The sequence below is a fragment of the Drosophila navojoa genome, chromosome 2 (genome assembly GCF_054131105.1).
Source record: "Drosophila navojoa isolate 15081-1374.11 chromosome 2, UAZ_NAV_1.0, whole genome shotgun sequence".
Taxonomy (NCBI): Eukaryota; Metazoa; Arthropoda; class Insecta; order Diptera; family Drosophilidae; genus Drosophila; species Drosophila navojoa.
In genome coordinates this window covers 4,679,035-4,695,362 of record NC_142890.1, presented here as the reverse complement: position 1 = coordinate 4,695,362, position 16,328 = coordinate 4,679,035, and the positions used below count along the sequence as shown (strand labels likewise).

Below are 16,328 nucleotides of genomic sequence, written 5' to 3'. Positions count from 1 at the left end.
GCGGCTTATGCATTATTGAAATCTAGTTAACACTTGCTATTTGTTGCTGATTGAAAAATGCCAACGAGACAAGAAAAGCCGAAGAAGAAAAGCCCGGGGCGAGCCCAAAGGAAAGGCCCACACATAAAGATGATAATAAAAGACAGTCACACTCGACTGGCCAGGGGGCGCATCATTGAAGGAGTATTGAATAAATTTCAAAGAGAGAGCCAGAGGGAGAGAGAGCGAGAGAGAGAGTGAGTGAGTGTGTCAAAAATGGAGAGTCCTCTATACTCTGTCCCCCCTGTATAGGCATGGAGGCTGCAAAATATTTCAGTCACGTTTTAAATGTAAAAATCTCAATCACGTGATCGAAATGCGCGCATTCAAAATATGCACAAGCAAGCATCCAAAAAGTCAAGCAGACAGAGACAAAACTAGATAGAAGGAGAGAGAGAGAGAGAGAGAGAGAGAGAGTGTGCACGAATGAACTGTAGTGTTCGGCCTGGTTTCTGGGCATTTGGGCCAGCTGTAAATCGAAATGAAGCCCAAAACCGAAAATAAAATGTGGCTGCGGCTCTTAACAGGTACTTGCTGAATCGATGATTTAATGTCCCCTCATCTAATGATGATGCTGACGATGATGATGATTCTGTTGCTGTTGCTGTTGCTGTTGATGTCGTTGCTTGTATTTGTGGCCAGCTGCTGGCTGGGCATTCGCTCAAATTGCATAAAATATGCAAAAAGCTTAACAAACTGCGCGCATCGTTGATTGAAATATCGAAAAATCAAGCTCCATTTACAGCAGCACCTGTAATGCACACTCACGCACACACTCACACACACACACATATGTCGAGTGCAATGGCAACTGCTGCACAATGCACGCTACAATTTCCGTTTCCGCGTATAATTTTCACACCTCAGTCTGATTGAATTGTTCGTCTGGTTCATCATTTGATTTTCCATTTTTCGCGCGCCCGCTCTGTGCGATTTTCTTTTATTTTCGGACAGAGCACAATATGTTAATACGAGTGCACATTAAATGGCTGCCATCTGCCTGATTGCCGTCGCATTTAATTGTCAGTTATTAATCCACCGAGCTTAATCGCCTGCAATTGCCCCGCCCCTCCCCCCCACCCCTCACCTATTTACCAAATAATAGCATATGCACTGCGGGCAGAGTAATTTCTATTTAATGGCCAGCCAGGGAATACGCCCCAACTGCAGAGCAAATAAATGCGAGGTATATAAAAAAAAAAAGATGAGTAGGATTACAGTAAAAAGTTTGCAAATAAATGAATTTGTAATATTTATTTAGTATTTCGATTAATTTAATTGAATTTTAATGAATTTTTAATTTATAATATATTTATTTTATATTTTATATTTTATATTTTATATTTTATATTTTATATTTTATATTTTATATTTTATATTTTATATTTTATATTTTATATTTTATATTTTATATTTTATATTTTATATTTTATATCTTATATTTTATATTTTATATTTTATATTTTGTATTTTATATTTTATATTTTATATTTTATATTTTATATTTTATATTTTATATTTATATTTTATATTTTATATTTTATATTTCATATTTTATATTTTATATTTTACATTTTATATTTTGTATTTTATATTTTACATTTACATTTTCTGTTCCTTATATGGAAGTCCGTCTGTAGCTGACAATAATATTTATTGAATTGATTTAAAAATGCCAAAATTTAGCTGTCCATTCTGTTGTCACGCCCACGCCCACGGCCACGCCCAGTGGCAGCTGCTGTTTGACCCTATCATTATTTCAGCGCAAATGTTGTGGCATTGCGCATACGACGCGTTGGCAGCCGAATAAAAATTGTCGCTTATACATACGCAATTTTTGGACGCTGGTCAACTAAGCAGCGGGTGCTAAATGTTAAATGTTAAATGTTAATTTCCCCACAGCAATGACTGTGCACCAGCAACAGCAACAACAGCAGCTAGCATAACAACAGAGAAATTTTTAGTTTCATTTCGTGCGGCGAAAAATGAACATGCAAATGGCCTTTTTATTATGGACATTATTGCGTCCGAAAAATGTGCTATTGAATGCATTAGTTGTGTGTGCGTGTGTGTGTGTGTGTGTGATTGGCAATCAAGTCCCGCTGCGGTTTTGTTCGCCATTCATATGCAAAAATTTCTCATATATATTTTTAGCCCGCAACAAAAAATCAATTTGTAAATGTTTTTAGTGGCATTGCAACTTTGACATTTCGCTCACAGCTGTCATTGCTGTTGCTGTTGCTGTTGTTGTTGTTGCGTTTACATTTTTTCCCTTCTTTTTTTTTTTTGTTGTTGTTGCATCTGTCTGCTGGCCACTGGCAACTGACCCCATTGGCAGCGCTGTCCGTTTGTAATTAGCGATTGCCCACTCAGAGCTGCCTCTTTGTACTCTGCTGTCTGCTGGCGCTACTCCTCCTCCTCCTCCTGCTCCTGCTACTGCTGCCACTGCTGCTGCTGGTGCTATTTGGGGAGTTTTTGACCTCAATTGCTTTGTCACCATTTCAATTTGCAATTTCAGCCATTAACTAGTTACACTCAATGCAATTAAACTTGCACTTTTGCAGCAGCAGCAGCAGCGGCAGCAGCAGCAGGAGCAGCAGCAGCGGCAGCAGCAGCAGGAGCAGCAGCAGCAGCTGAGCTACTCATGCGAATGGGGCAAGGTAGTGCGCGCCGTGTTGCAAGTAGTTCACGCGAAACTTGGCCAGCTCGCAATTTGCAGCTCGCTCGATTTGTGCTCGGTCTGTCCCCAGCCAGCAGCAGTCGCAGTCGCAGTTCCCATTTGGCTGCCACGCCCACCTGCTCCACAGAACGCTGCCTCAGTCCTTCATTCAGGACATGCTGTTTCTGTCATGTTGTCAGCGGTCTGTGCAACCGCAATGTGTTGCTGTTGTTGTTGCTGTTGCTGTTGTTGTTGTTGTTGTGGCATAGAGTGAAAGTGTGGGGCACTCAACATAGCGACACCAAATGCCGAACATCCCGTTGCCCGGTGCGTTCCATTGGAATAATTTGAAAATGGGAATAATAAAAAAACGAAGAGGAGCAAGAAGCAACAGCAAAGAGAGAGTGAGAGCGAGAGGCGAACAGTGTAAAAATTGTATCTTCTCATTGAGTTAATTGCAAATTGGATGAAATTGTAATTTTACACTTCATTTCATTCAATTCATGGCTGATTGACAATTTAGTTTTTCATTAAGGTGGCCCCAGCGACGGGCGACAACGTTAACTGGATCATCGATACGTGTGGCAGACGGCATGTGGCATGTGGCAAGCGGAACGTAGCAGAGCAACTGGCAAACTTGGAGCAATTCATATTTTGATATGCATTTTCATATATGGGCTGGTAATTGTAATTGTAATAGCCATACAGTCGAGTCTTGATAAATCGAAAATCGCGATAAATCGAAAGCAATTCTATGCCCTTGAAAAAAGTTGTTATCGATAATTCTCGATAATTTGAGTTTTTAAGTAAATCGAATGATGAATTCATTATCTGCCTATCCAATTAAAACTGTATCGAGTCCTTCGACAGATATGCAACTGTCTTTACATAAAGAACTCAAACTTCTCACGTTTGATGAGCTGAGGGAAGGCACAGAGGAAATGCAGCGAGGTATTATCGAAATACTGAAGCCTACTCGCAGCAGTATTACTACCGGTTCGACCTTTAAGGCGAGTGAAGCGACAAAGATTTGGCCAAGATGCATGGACGGCAGTAAGATGACCTCCATTTTGATTCCTCTTATTTTCGATTAGTGTTACTACCAATACTACTACTACTTCTGCTACTATTACTACTACTAGTTCTACGACTATTACTACTACTACTACTACTAGTTCTACTACTATTACTACTACTACTTCTGCTACTATTACTACTACTAGTTCTACGACTATTACTACTACTACTACTACTAGTTCTACTACTATTACTACTACTACTACTACTACTTCTACTACTATTACTACTACTGCTACTACCAGTTTTACTACTTCTACTACTATTACTACTACTGCTACTACCAGTTTTACTACTACTAGTTCTACGACTATTACTACTACTACTACTACTAGTTCTACAACTATTACTACTACTACTTCTACTACTATTACTACTACTACTACTACTAGTTCAACTACTATTACTACTAATGCCATGCCGTAACTCCCATCGATTTCATATGTATTTTCACGTTGAGCCAAATCTCGCTCAGTGAAATATTATACAGCATAAATGGTTAATATTAAATCTTTAGCTGCATTTGGACAGCGGGCAGCGGGCAGCGGGCAGCGCAGCTTGTTTAGTGAATGCATGGACGGCTTTTATGTTGAAGTGGCTCGTGTCCTGACGCAGGACACATGAATTATTGACGGGCGTGCAGCAACCGCGGAAAGTTTTGCGAGTGTGCATGGCAAATGTTGCGCATACGCAGCGTTGTAATGCACTTGCTTTACGGCGTATGCACAAACAGGAGTCATGAAGCAAGCTTAAAGTTATGAATTCTTAAAATATGTGATTTATTTGTAGCGAAACTTTCATGCACACACCCACACACACACACACCCCCACATACACACACACACGTGAACTAACTGAAGCTGAAACAATTTTTTTTTGCTTGTTTTTCGTAGCTGCATCTATTTTTTATGGCGCAAAGTTTGCGTTGTCACGTGACTGGCGTGGAAAATGGGGAGTATTTATGTAATAAAAAAAATAGAGAGGGAAAGAGAGAGAGAGAGTAGAGTAAAAAAAGAGATGGCATAAGTAGCTGAGCCTGCGACCAGGTAGCTGCCGTGTCCTCGTGGAGAGACGTGTGTCGAAACGCGCCGGAAATGCCATTTACAGCAGACGTACTTCCGTTGCTAAAAAGAAAGAAGCTCTTCCTCTTGCCGGTGATGGGGGCGGGCTCCATATATAGCGAGAGCGAACTGTAGCATATGCACTGAGACTAGAGACTAGTCGCTTTTGTTTTAATATTCATATTTTAGCATCAGAAATTATTCGTTGAAATTAAGTTGCTTTATGCACGCACAGCAGCGTGTTAGAGCGAGAGAGAGGGAGGGAGAGGGAGTCCTGGCAGCGCAAGGAAGTGAGCTTAAAAGCGACTCGGACGAAAATGCTTTGAATTTAAAATCTGCAATTTTCTGTTGATTGCCGCAACCGAGCCAGCCCGAGTGGGCGGGGCAGCAGGGCCGAGCAAACGTGCAGTTATAGTGTAACAAACAAGCGCTGTGTTAGCCTGCGTGCCAGCCAGCGGTTGGCAGCGGGCGCAACACCAACATCAGCAGCATCAGCAGGAGCAGCAGGAGTAGTAACAGCAGCAGCAGCATCATCACAACTTTTGCGTAAAATTCCAGTCATGTGTCCCTAACAAATCCCTGCATTATTCATGAAATGATAAGATGACTTTGTGCTGGCTTCGTAGCCGTCAACGCTGCCGCCGCTGCCGTTGCCGTCGCCGCTGCTGCTGCCGCTGCTGGTTTATTTTTTTCACAGTATCTTTTGCTGTTCTCGTTATAATTTCACATGCAGCTGCTGCTGCTGCCGTTTCAAGGGCCACATTTAAGTGGCAACTATCGTTGCCTTAACAACCCACACAGCAGACAAGCATGCAGCTTGCATAAACGCAATTAAATGCAACTCAAATATAAATGCCGCAACTCAAAGGGCTGTCAACTTGTTGTCAAAAGTTGTTGGGTCATAAATATGGTAATGCCCATAAACAGGTAGCTCGTGGGAAAGCTGTTAGCTAATTGCCTATTAGTTAACTGCCAGCAAAAAACTTTGGCAGCAACAGCAGCCGCAACAGCCTCAATGGCTGTTAAGAGTCGGGCAGAACGAGCCACTGTTAAGTGCAGCTGCTGTGCTGTTAAGAATACTAACAGTAGCAGCAGCTGCACTGCAACAGCTGCTGTTAATGTTAGGCGTTCGCTGCTTAACAGCACGGTCAAGCACACTTAACAGCGACAGCTGCGCTAACATTAAATACATGCAGCTTAACAGCAGAGCAGATGGCTGTTGACAACACAACTTTAGGCTGCCCACTTAACAGCACCGCTTAGCACTATTAGCAGCCAGCTGCTGTTAACAGCTTAACAGCCAGCCACAAAACTACAAATGCGCTGATGCGCTCCCTCTCTCAATCTCTCACACTCTCTTATCCTGCTGTAATGGGCCGTCGTGTAAACGAGATGCTGAGAGAGGATGCCGCTACAGCATTACAATTACACGAGCAGGACGCGGGCGTCGCTGTCGCAGCATCCACGACAGCCACGAGCGACGCTGACGAAGCAGCGGCCGATGAGCAGACGTGTGCCTCGCGCTGCTGGCGCTGCCGCAGCTTCAGTCAGTTCGTAAACTCGAAGCCGCGCGGAGATGCTTTGGACGATGTTACGCGCCGCCTAAGACAAAAACCAAAAGAAAAAAAAAACAGCCAAAACAAAAAAAAAGCAAACAACAACAAAAATCGAACGTTCAGAGTGACAACAAAAACAAAAACTAAATAAAATCTAAAGAAAATTCAAAATCAAAATACACCAAATAAAATATACTTTACAGTTAAACAAAGTGTTTATTAATATTGAATGCAAACAAATTTTGGAAACTTTGCGAAATGAAGTTGAATAAAGCCTGAAACCGTTATGAAGTCGCCGGACAAACTGACTAATTGAGCGCGGAACTTCCGTTTCCGTTGTGTGAGCTCACAACTGTAAGAGCAAGCGCTTAGCCAGATTGGCAGGCGGTGTGAAGGCGGGCGGGGGCGTGGCTGGCATATTCAAATATTAAACACACGAATTCGCTTGAATTTGGCATTTAAATTATTTAAGTTGACAAAACGCAAACACACACACACACACACAGACAGAGCGACAGGCCACGCCCAGCTAGCGCCCTTGTTTCCTGTTTTGATGTGCTCGTTACTTGGGCTTGCCCCTCTGCCTCCTTCAATTTGCCTTGCCTCGATTGCCCATGCCCCCTTTCAGCTGTCTCGCTCCTCAATTACTTATGTTACTTCTCTTGCTCCTTCTGCTTCTTCTGCTTCTTCTTCTTCTCTTTTTTATTTATTTTTGTTGTGTGTGTGTGTGTGTTTTCAAATGTTTGTTATTTATTTATAACGACACAGCCAAATGCCGAGCACATCCTTTGAACTTTTCTGCATGAGTTTGCAATTGTGTTGATGTCACATACATATCGAGGTGTATAGTTGTGTGTGTGTGAGTGTTTTTATTTCTCTTTAGCTACAGCTTCAGCTACAGCTACTGTTTCGCCTTTGACGCTGCATTCAATTAATTTCATTTGCTGCTGCCCTCGTCTCCCCTCTCTCTCTCTCTCTATCTATCTATCTGTCTGTCTGCCTGTCTCACTGGCTCCATTATCATTTAACTTGGCTTGCAGCTACAGCATTTCCATTTGGCCTTTGTGCCGCATCGATTGCTATTGAAATATTAAACAATTCACTCGACGAGCAGCTACAAAATAATATAATAAATAACTAACGCTGACAAAGTCACAACGATTTCTATACAAACACACACACACACACACGCACATGTATGAATAAATAAAAATATATATTTTCATCTGTGCAGCATAAAGTAACAACAACAACAACAACAACTCCCGTGCAACGCTATATCAATTAAGTTTTTCAAACAATTTTCCGAGGCAACAAAAACAAAAAAAAAATAAAAATAAAAATACAAAAAAATGGATTACGCCTCGCTGCTGTTTCTCTTCAGCTGCACATTAATTGGTAAGTATATGATGGCAGCCACTGTTGTATGTACATATATTTCCTTTCTTTCGGTTTTCAGTTTTCAGTTTTCGTTTTTCGCTCTCCCATTTGCCCATGGCCTGGCTGGCGTGCGTATTAGCGGCGCCGGCCACGTGGCGTATGCGTAATGTGCATTGGCTGCATTTCATTGCGGCTATCGCAATCGCAATCCGCTTAATATTTATTATTTGTTGTTGTTGCTCTTCTCGCATTGTACGCCATTTGCCTCATGTTTTTTTTCCCTTTTTTTTTTTGTTTGCTTCGCCCTCAGCTGCACCGCAAATCAATATTGACAAAGTTTTACGCCCTCGGCGTTCGGCTCAGCAGCTGCCGCTTCTAGCCGCTTGTGTCCGCTTCTGGCCGTCAGCCTTTGTGCCTGGCTGCTCTTTTAATGACTTTCGCCATAATTCCAACTGCTGCGAGTGCAATTCCAGTGCACTGCAGTTGCACTGCATTTGCCGTTCATTCAATTTCACTCGCAGTTGCCTTTGCTGCTGACGCTGCCTTTTGGCACTTGGTAATTTGTGCTGCCGCAACTTTTGCTTTGCTGCCTCTGCCGCTGCTGCCTCTGCCTCTGCCACTGCTGCTGCACAGCTTGAGTGCAGTTTAAAGTTAAATTGTATTTCGGAAATGTTCGCAATTAGGCAGCCTGCCAAAGGCATCGCCTCCATCGCCTACTGGCACATAAATTGCCAATGGCAATGGGGCAATTAATTTGCAGCGCATTAAATGAGCTGCCATTTGCCCAGTGGCAAACCAACAACTCCATTTGCCATCCGCCACAGCGACTCCTGCATCTAGTTGGCAGAGCGAGCATGCACTTCTTCGAGAGAAAACAAGAGAAAAGTTCTTTCATTTTCAAGTCTTCAAAGAGATAAACATCTGCCCTGCGTACATATTCTCCTGCTAGGAATAATAATGACTTATATTAAGTGGCATCATCATTTCTCGAAGTGACATGCATTAAACTTCCATTTCATTATCATTGTCATCATCAGCATCATTGTGTTTTATTATTATAGTATCATGCATTACTGAGAGTGATTATATTGCAATGAAATATTTAAATATAATAAAATTATAATATTAATTTAAGATAATATTTAATAATAATGAAAATAGAAAGCAAAATATTCATGGCACTGATAATGAATCAATATCATGATTTATTTTCTTAATTTTCACTGTCATCATTATTGACATAATCCGATTTTATAACTAGTATAACTTTAGTTTATCTTTCAGATTTGCTCTATCAGTCTCTCTTTAATTCTTATAATATTCATTTACATTCTTTTCTTTTCTAATTTTTATCCTTATTCCTATGATCATTCCAATTAGCATTATCATACATATTTTCTCATTCTTATTAATATTATTGTACTTTTTGAAACCCATACTCCTTTGTAATCCTTCTCATTCTTATTCTTATAATCATTATTTAGATTACCATTATTATTATCGTTTGCATTATTACATTATTGCTACAGAATTATATCTCATTTTCATTATTCCTAAGACTATCATTATCACTTTAATTATCGAATAATGCTCTTTCTTATTGAACTCATTCGTATTATTATTGTCATTCTCTTGCTCATTCTCTATTCTGCGCATTATCATTATCATCATGATTCTCAGTGAAGACATCTCATTATCATTAGCATTAGCATTAGCCCATTATCAGCAGCCGATTATCATTGGCTTTTCAATACGATAAGCAGCATCATTAGCACTATCGTTATCATGGCCCACAGCATGATTATTGGCATTACCTCGTTATCATTAACTTATATTCATCAGCTCAGAATGATTGCCTATTCAATGATAATATGCTAATGCATTAGCTAATTTCTCATTTCTCATTATCATTATCATTAAATTATCTATGAGATCAGAAACCACTTCGTATTTTAACACATTGACAATGTGATTTTCTTTTTTTTTCAACCTCTTTCTGAGTCAATTGTGTCAACACGTTAACAAACACAGCCAAGATTTCCTTCGGCAAATACACCTTTAACTCAGGCCAGACTTAGCCACATTTTGCTTAGAGCCAGGCTGCAGCTCTCCCCCCTCAATCTTTATTAAGTAAACTACAAGCTTTTGGCAGAGCATAAGAAAACTTTTGGGGCTAACCAAGTGCTGGTGACATATATTTCACTTGCAATCCCCCGAACACATTTGGGGCCATTCATTCAAGCGCTCGACAAAGGAAACACATTGCCAGGGATACCATTCAGGAATTCATTGCACAAACACACACACAAAAACATGCACACACACACACACACACACACACACACACGTACACAATTGACATAGAAAAGTTTTGTGCTCGTTTCGATGTATTTTTTAATAATTTACGCTTATTTTACAAAGCTTTTGCGCGTGTTTCGGTCACTTTTAGCTCGGCTAATGGAATTAAATATTGTCCCTTCCATTTCAATTTGCAGCAGCTCTCACTCTCCCTCTCTCTCTCTTTCTGTTAGTCTCTATGTTATCTGCTGTAACATAAAATGTTGTGGAAGTATGCTATATTATCTCTTGATTTTATTATATATAGTAAAGCATTATTTTTGCTGCATACAAATCAGGCCGCTTAGCAGCCTCAGCTCAGCTGAAACGCCCATAAAAATAACCACAGACATATCTATTTTACATATATATAGAAGGAGAGAGAGAGAGAGAGGGAGAGATGTATATACACATATATAGAAATAGATATTTGCATAAACGTCTCGAGCATCTTTAAATGAATTTATTACCAAACTTTTGCCAGCGCGTCCTTTGGCAAATTCATATGTAAATTTATCTAGCCACACACAGAATTTCTCTCCATCTCTCTCTCTCTCTCTCTCTCTCTCTCACTCTCACTCTGTGGTTGTATGTGTGTAAGTAAGTGTGCTTGCCAGCATCAAATAAAAAGTGTGGCTTAATTAGCAATGTATTTGCATATGCCATGTGAATCGGAACAAGTTTTTGTCTTTGACCAACACTTAAAATGTACATAAATAATTAACAGTGTTGGGAATAGTGTTGCAAATATTTGCAAATATCTAGCACGACGAATTAATGGATTCAGTTTCATTTATTAAAAGCCATGCGGCAAGGTAAACCAAGACCAGAGATAGAGAGAGAGAGAGAGGGAGAGGGAGGGGGACAATCGGGCTGTCAGTTTGCGTTACGTATTTCTTATCAATTTTTTGGCTAGCCAACAGAGCCAACGTATGTATGTGGCATGCGCTTATCGCTGGTTGCCCCTGCCGCAGCTGCAGCGCCACAAAACCGAGACCTAAACATATGCCTGGCCAGCAGCAGCAGCAGCAACAACAACAACAACAACAACAACTATTTTGCATATGCATTTCATGAAATTTGAAATTTATTCGATGCGAGTTACCTGACCAAGAGCTGCTGCTGCAGACCCAAACCCTTGCAGCAGTGCCTGTCAAACTGCAGTTACTAATATATTCCATTCTCTCCCTCTCCCTCTCTCTCCCTCTCTCTCTCTCGTTGCAGATATGCAGGGCATCTCGGCGCTGTTTGTAACGGACATCAGCGTGCCGGAGATTGTGGACTTTCGGGACAATGTGACGCTCTCCTGCAGCTACGACATGAGCGGGCACACCCTGAACTCGGTCAAGTGGTACAAGGATCGGCTGGAGTTCTTCAGGTGAGCAAGGATGTGACAATTGCGATTGCGGCAGCTGTGTGAGCTTTATGAATTCGCCACAGATATTCGCCGCTAATGCGTCCGGTCTACATGACATTTCCCGTGGCCGGCATCCAGGTGCTCGACGGCAAGTACTTCTGCAACGAGTCCACCTGCCGTGTGGATCTCAGCCTGATGGGCGCCAAGTCGACGGGCAGCTACATGTGCGAGGTGAGCGGCGATGCGCCGCACTTCAAGCTCGCCGCCAAGGAGGACAACATGACGGTCGCAGGTGAGCAGCGCTGCCTGGCCACATCTGGCCAATCAGCCAATCAGCCAATCAGCCATGAGCCATAAGGCACTTAACGCATTTCGGGGCTAATTTGCTCCGCTCATTTGTCGCAGCCCTGCCGCAAAGTGACCCACTCATCGAGGGCTTCAACTCGATGTATCGCTTGGAGGAGTTCCTCAGCGCCACCTGCTCCTCGGACTACTCCAGTGTGCCCACGAAGCTCACCTGGTATATCAACGGCGAGCAGGTGAGACCTTACCGCCCATCCGCCCATCCGCCCGTCCGCCCCACCAACTCTGACACTCTCCTCCCATTTTTGCTTTCTCTTCGGCATGCAGCCCATGCTGGGGGAGCTGCAGCCCTTCATTGATACGACCATACCCGCCCACGACTACATACTGCGCCGGCAGCGCCTGCAGGTGCACTTCTACCTGCAGGGACACCGCTTCTACCAGGTCAGCAAGATACTCGAGCTCAAGTGTGTGGCCGAAATCGAAAACTATCCGGAGCTGCGGCGCGAGACGACGCTCAGTGCATCGCTCTCGCATTCCGATAATCTCAACAACCAGATGCTGAGACATCCAGGAGCGTGTGAGTATAGATAAATATATCTATATAATATATATATACTCTAGAGTGTGTTTATTTCTGTTTTTGAGTCTGTCCGAGTCTAGCCAAGATTCAGACAGCTATCTTTATGGCTGCCATCACAATCAATTACGTATCCATTCGACTGTCATAACTGTAATGAGTTCAAAAGCTCTAAGAGCATATGCTGTACTCTGTTTACACAGTAAACGTGGGTAGATTGCCTAGCTGTAATCTGAGTCTGCAGAGTGAAGTCTTGAGTAAAGGCTGCAGCTTACGCGTGTCAGACTTATATCTGATGTATTCACGCCCAGTTGCAGGCGATAAATTTTATTAACTGCAAATCAATAGCTGTGTGAACAGAGTACAATCTACATTTTGAGCACTTATCTTCCGTATATACATATAGATAATTGATGTTCATAATTTAAAAGGAACTATATTTGGATTTAGCAACTTTCTTATTTATTTATACTTTTTTTTTTTAATTTATTAAATAATTTGTTTTTTGTTTATTTTTTTACATTTTTGTATTTACATTTTTACGTATTTGTGTTCTTTCTTTTAATTTATGTCTTTATAAGTTATTTAATTTATTTATTTATTTAATAATTTATTAATTTACTTAAATATTTTATATATTTATAATTTATTTTATTATTTTATTAATTGTTTTAAATATTTTATATATAAATATTTTTCATGTAATTATATTTTTATAATCTATTTATTTGTTCTTTTTTTTTAAATTAATTTATTTACCTGTTTGATTTTTTTAACTATTTAACTTTTTTTATTTAAATTATTTTTTTTTTTTCATTTATTTATTTATATATTTATTTATTTTTCATTTATATATATATTTTTTTTTACTTATTTATTAATCATTGGAGCTATATATATTATACTCATCTACTATATTTATATGTGCACACAGAAACTATTTTCACAACTGAATATACCCGTTTTCGCCAAATACAAATATATGATTTTTCAACACTATATATACCGTCTTAAACTATGAACAGCAATTTCTATATTTCGCAAAAACGTATCTCACTTTTTATTCCGTTACAAAGTATACAAGATATATAGAAGCTAAGTTTATTATTTGTTTTATTAGATGATAGATATGGATCGTATATAATATTTAATTCATAAGTATATCACCAATCACTTACTCTAAAGTATAAATAGCTTCACATATAACAGTATTACTTAATATTAAACAAACCTCCCATTGCATAACTCGCATAATTAATTCTTCATCTTACATCTAAGCTGAAAGTTGTCTCATCATGTCTAAATGTGCCTTACTTCACTCCCTATATCAGTCTGCTACAATTTCTCTGCCTTTATTTACCACTCTGACACAGCCTCAGCTGCAGCTGACTGTAGATGCTGTCCCTGGCCGAGGACCAGCTGCCTGATTTGCAGCCTGCTTGTGATAATTCTGCTTACGCAATGCGCTCAACGTCCATCATGAGCGCTCACATCGGCAACGGAATCGCCTCGCTGCGAGACGGCGATGGACAGTGTGGCAAATATATCAGCAAATTAGTTAGTTAGTTAGTAGAGCAGGCTGCCAGAGCGAGACAGCAACATACTGGCGTCGAGTCTCATAGACAAAGAGTTTCGGGTAAAGGGCAAATCATGTTGAAAGATCCTGGCTCCGAGTCGGTCGCTTTGTACATATTTAGGGCGGAAGGCAGTGGCAAGAGTTATATAATATAAATACACTAAAAACATAAATCTATATATGTATACAAGAAATATATATATAAAACATATATTAAGTGTAAATTAGAATAAAAATCGGAAGAGCAAATGAAGCCATTTAATGCGTTGTTTAGTTGACAAAGGCAACTCAACTGAATTTGATTAAATAATTTTAAATTTATTTATATTGATTATAGCTCATTTCATATAAAAATCTTTAAAAATGATAAATTTTTAGTGATATGTTTAAGATTTATATAACTTAATTTAGTTAAAAATATAATTTGTTTTTATTATATTAAGCCTAGTTAAAGTGCTTCCAAAGCACATTAAAGCTTTTTTAATTTTTAAATTTGCATTGCATACAATAAAATTAACTTTTTAATTATTCATATATTATTTTTTTCAATTATATTTTAGTTTATTTTAACAGCTAAAAGTCCTTACAAGCTTATTAAAGCTTTTTTGTTATACAATTATTGTTATTTATTTATTTTATTTTATTTTATTTTTCATTTAAAACCATATTTCTATTGAGAACTTTATTTTATTAATTAGTTTTGCATTTAAATTTGTGCGCTTCTTATTTTTATTTATATTTATAATATCATTATCTTTTCATAAAACTAGCTAAATCGCTTTGAAAGCTCATTAAAGCTTTTATTTAAAATATCAGCCATATCTTTATACACATAAATCTACCTAATTTAAAACTAATAACAGCTTTACAAGTTTATTTAAGCTCTTACAAAGCCCTTTGTTTTACTATATAAAAATGTTTTAAAATATTCAAGGTTAAACAATATTTTTGTATGATCAATTTAATTACTTTTTTAAAATATAACATACACTGTTACTTTAGGCATCGCTTCTCAGGGAAGCCAACTAATATTTCACTGCATGTCTTCGAAATCAATTACAAAGAAAAATCGAAAATCGATAAACCGAAAATGTATTTCAAATTAAACTGCACTCGATGGTAAGAACGGCATTAGCAAAAGTTGTTCAATTCGCTTGATAAGCTCCGAGTTGAACGAACACGAATTTTTAATGTACATGTAAACATTTTTCAAATCTAATTATAATTAAAGTACACACACACACTCACACCCGCACACCACAATTTTATGCACATGAAACACTTTTCAAACGAAAAAAAAAATGAGAAAAACAAGTTAAATGCAAATTTAAATTTAAGAGACAGCAAGAGCCAAACATGAAATGTTTTCTGTGGATTATGCAAATGTTGTAAAAATCATTATGAACATAGCGGTAAATGTCTAGGTTAGGTTAACATTAATAAAAAGAGGAAAACAAACTGTAAATACAATTTTAAACATAACAAACAGAGGCGAACTAACTATAAATCAAGCTGCCACAGTCCCTACAAAAACGAAGCAGACAGCAAAAATAAACGAGTTTTTCCGAAATTAAAAATGCTCAAATCACACACAAAATGACAAAAAAAAAAAAAAAAATTACAAAAAATATATGCAGCAAACATTTTACATTAATGAGCTACTAGAAATAGAACTAAAAAACAAACATTATAAATGTACAAGAAAAAGAAGAAGAAGAACGAACTCACATTAATGAACATCAACTATTAAATCAAGTAAGAACATTGCAGTCGGGCATTACCGACTGCAGAATACTCATTCACGGTCCGAATGCTGCATTGCCACGCCCCTATGGGCGGAGGTATATATGCCATATTATAATGACTGTTGGCTATATTCCGAATTTCAAGCCTCTAGCGCTTCTGCCATCATCATTTCTATGCATTGCCACGCCCCTAATGGGCGGATCAGTTATGTTCGTGGGTATACTTGGGTATATATTCCAAATTTAAAGTCTCTCCACCTACAATAAAGATGAAATGGCATTCATATGGAAAGACGGACAGCAGGGCGGACAACCAATATACTCATTTTACTTTAGTGAATGAGTATAAACAATGAAATAAAAAAAAACTTGTAATAAGAGCCAAACTAATGTTAAGAGCAGCAAATAAAAATGATATAAAATTCGGATCTGATCAAAGCTAACAAAAAAAGAAAAACTAAATTAAATTAAATTAAATTAAATAAAGAATAACAACAAAAAAATGCTTTAAATACAAAAAAGGGAAATTGTAACTCGATATATGAAATGGAAAAGTCAAACGAAACACAATGTCGGGCACTTGTTAATCACTTTTTGTTATTCCGCATGCAATTTAATATGAACAAATTAACAATGCATCTCTCTATATATATAATAT

The 16,328-nt window shown here is 38.7% G+C and overlaps 1 protein-coding gene across 2 annotated transcripts; it reads left to right on the top strand.

The window, feature by feature from the left end:
* The first annotated feature begins 6,360 nt into the window (after window positions 1-6,360).
* beat-Va (beaten path Va) lies at window positions 6,361-15,480 on the top strand. 2 transcript variants are annotated; one of them, XM_089263305.1, is made up of 7 exons: window positions 6,361-6,746; window positions 7,627-7,790; window positions 11,334-11,487; window positions 11,550-11,758; window positions 11,872-12,005; window positions 12,097-12,349; window positions 13,681-15,480. In XM_089263305.1, exons 2-7 carry the CDS (start codon window positions 7,745-7,747, stop codon window positions 13,830-13,832), a joined length of 948 nt encoding a protein of 315 aa, XP_089119431.1. In that variant the 5' UTR covers window positions 6,361-6,746; window positions 7,627-7,744; the 3' UTR covers window positions 13,833-15,480. The 2 variants fall into 2 exon arrangements, with proteins under 2 accessions (XP_089119431.1, XP_017953471.1); XM_018097982.3 differs by having other exon boundaries at window positions 6,363-6,746; window positions 13,723-15,480.
* Window positions 15,481-16,328: the final 848 nt, after the last annotated feature.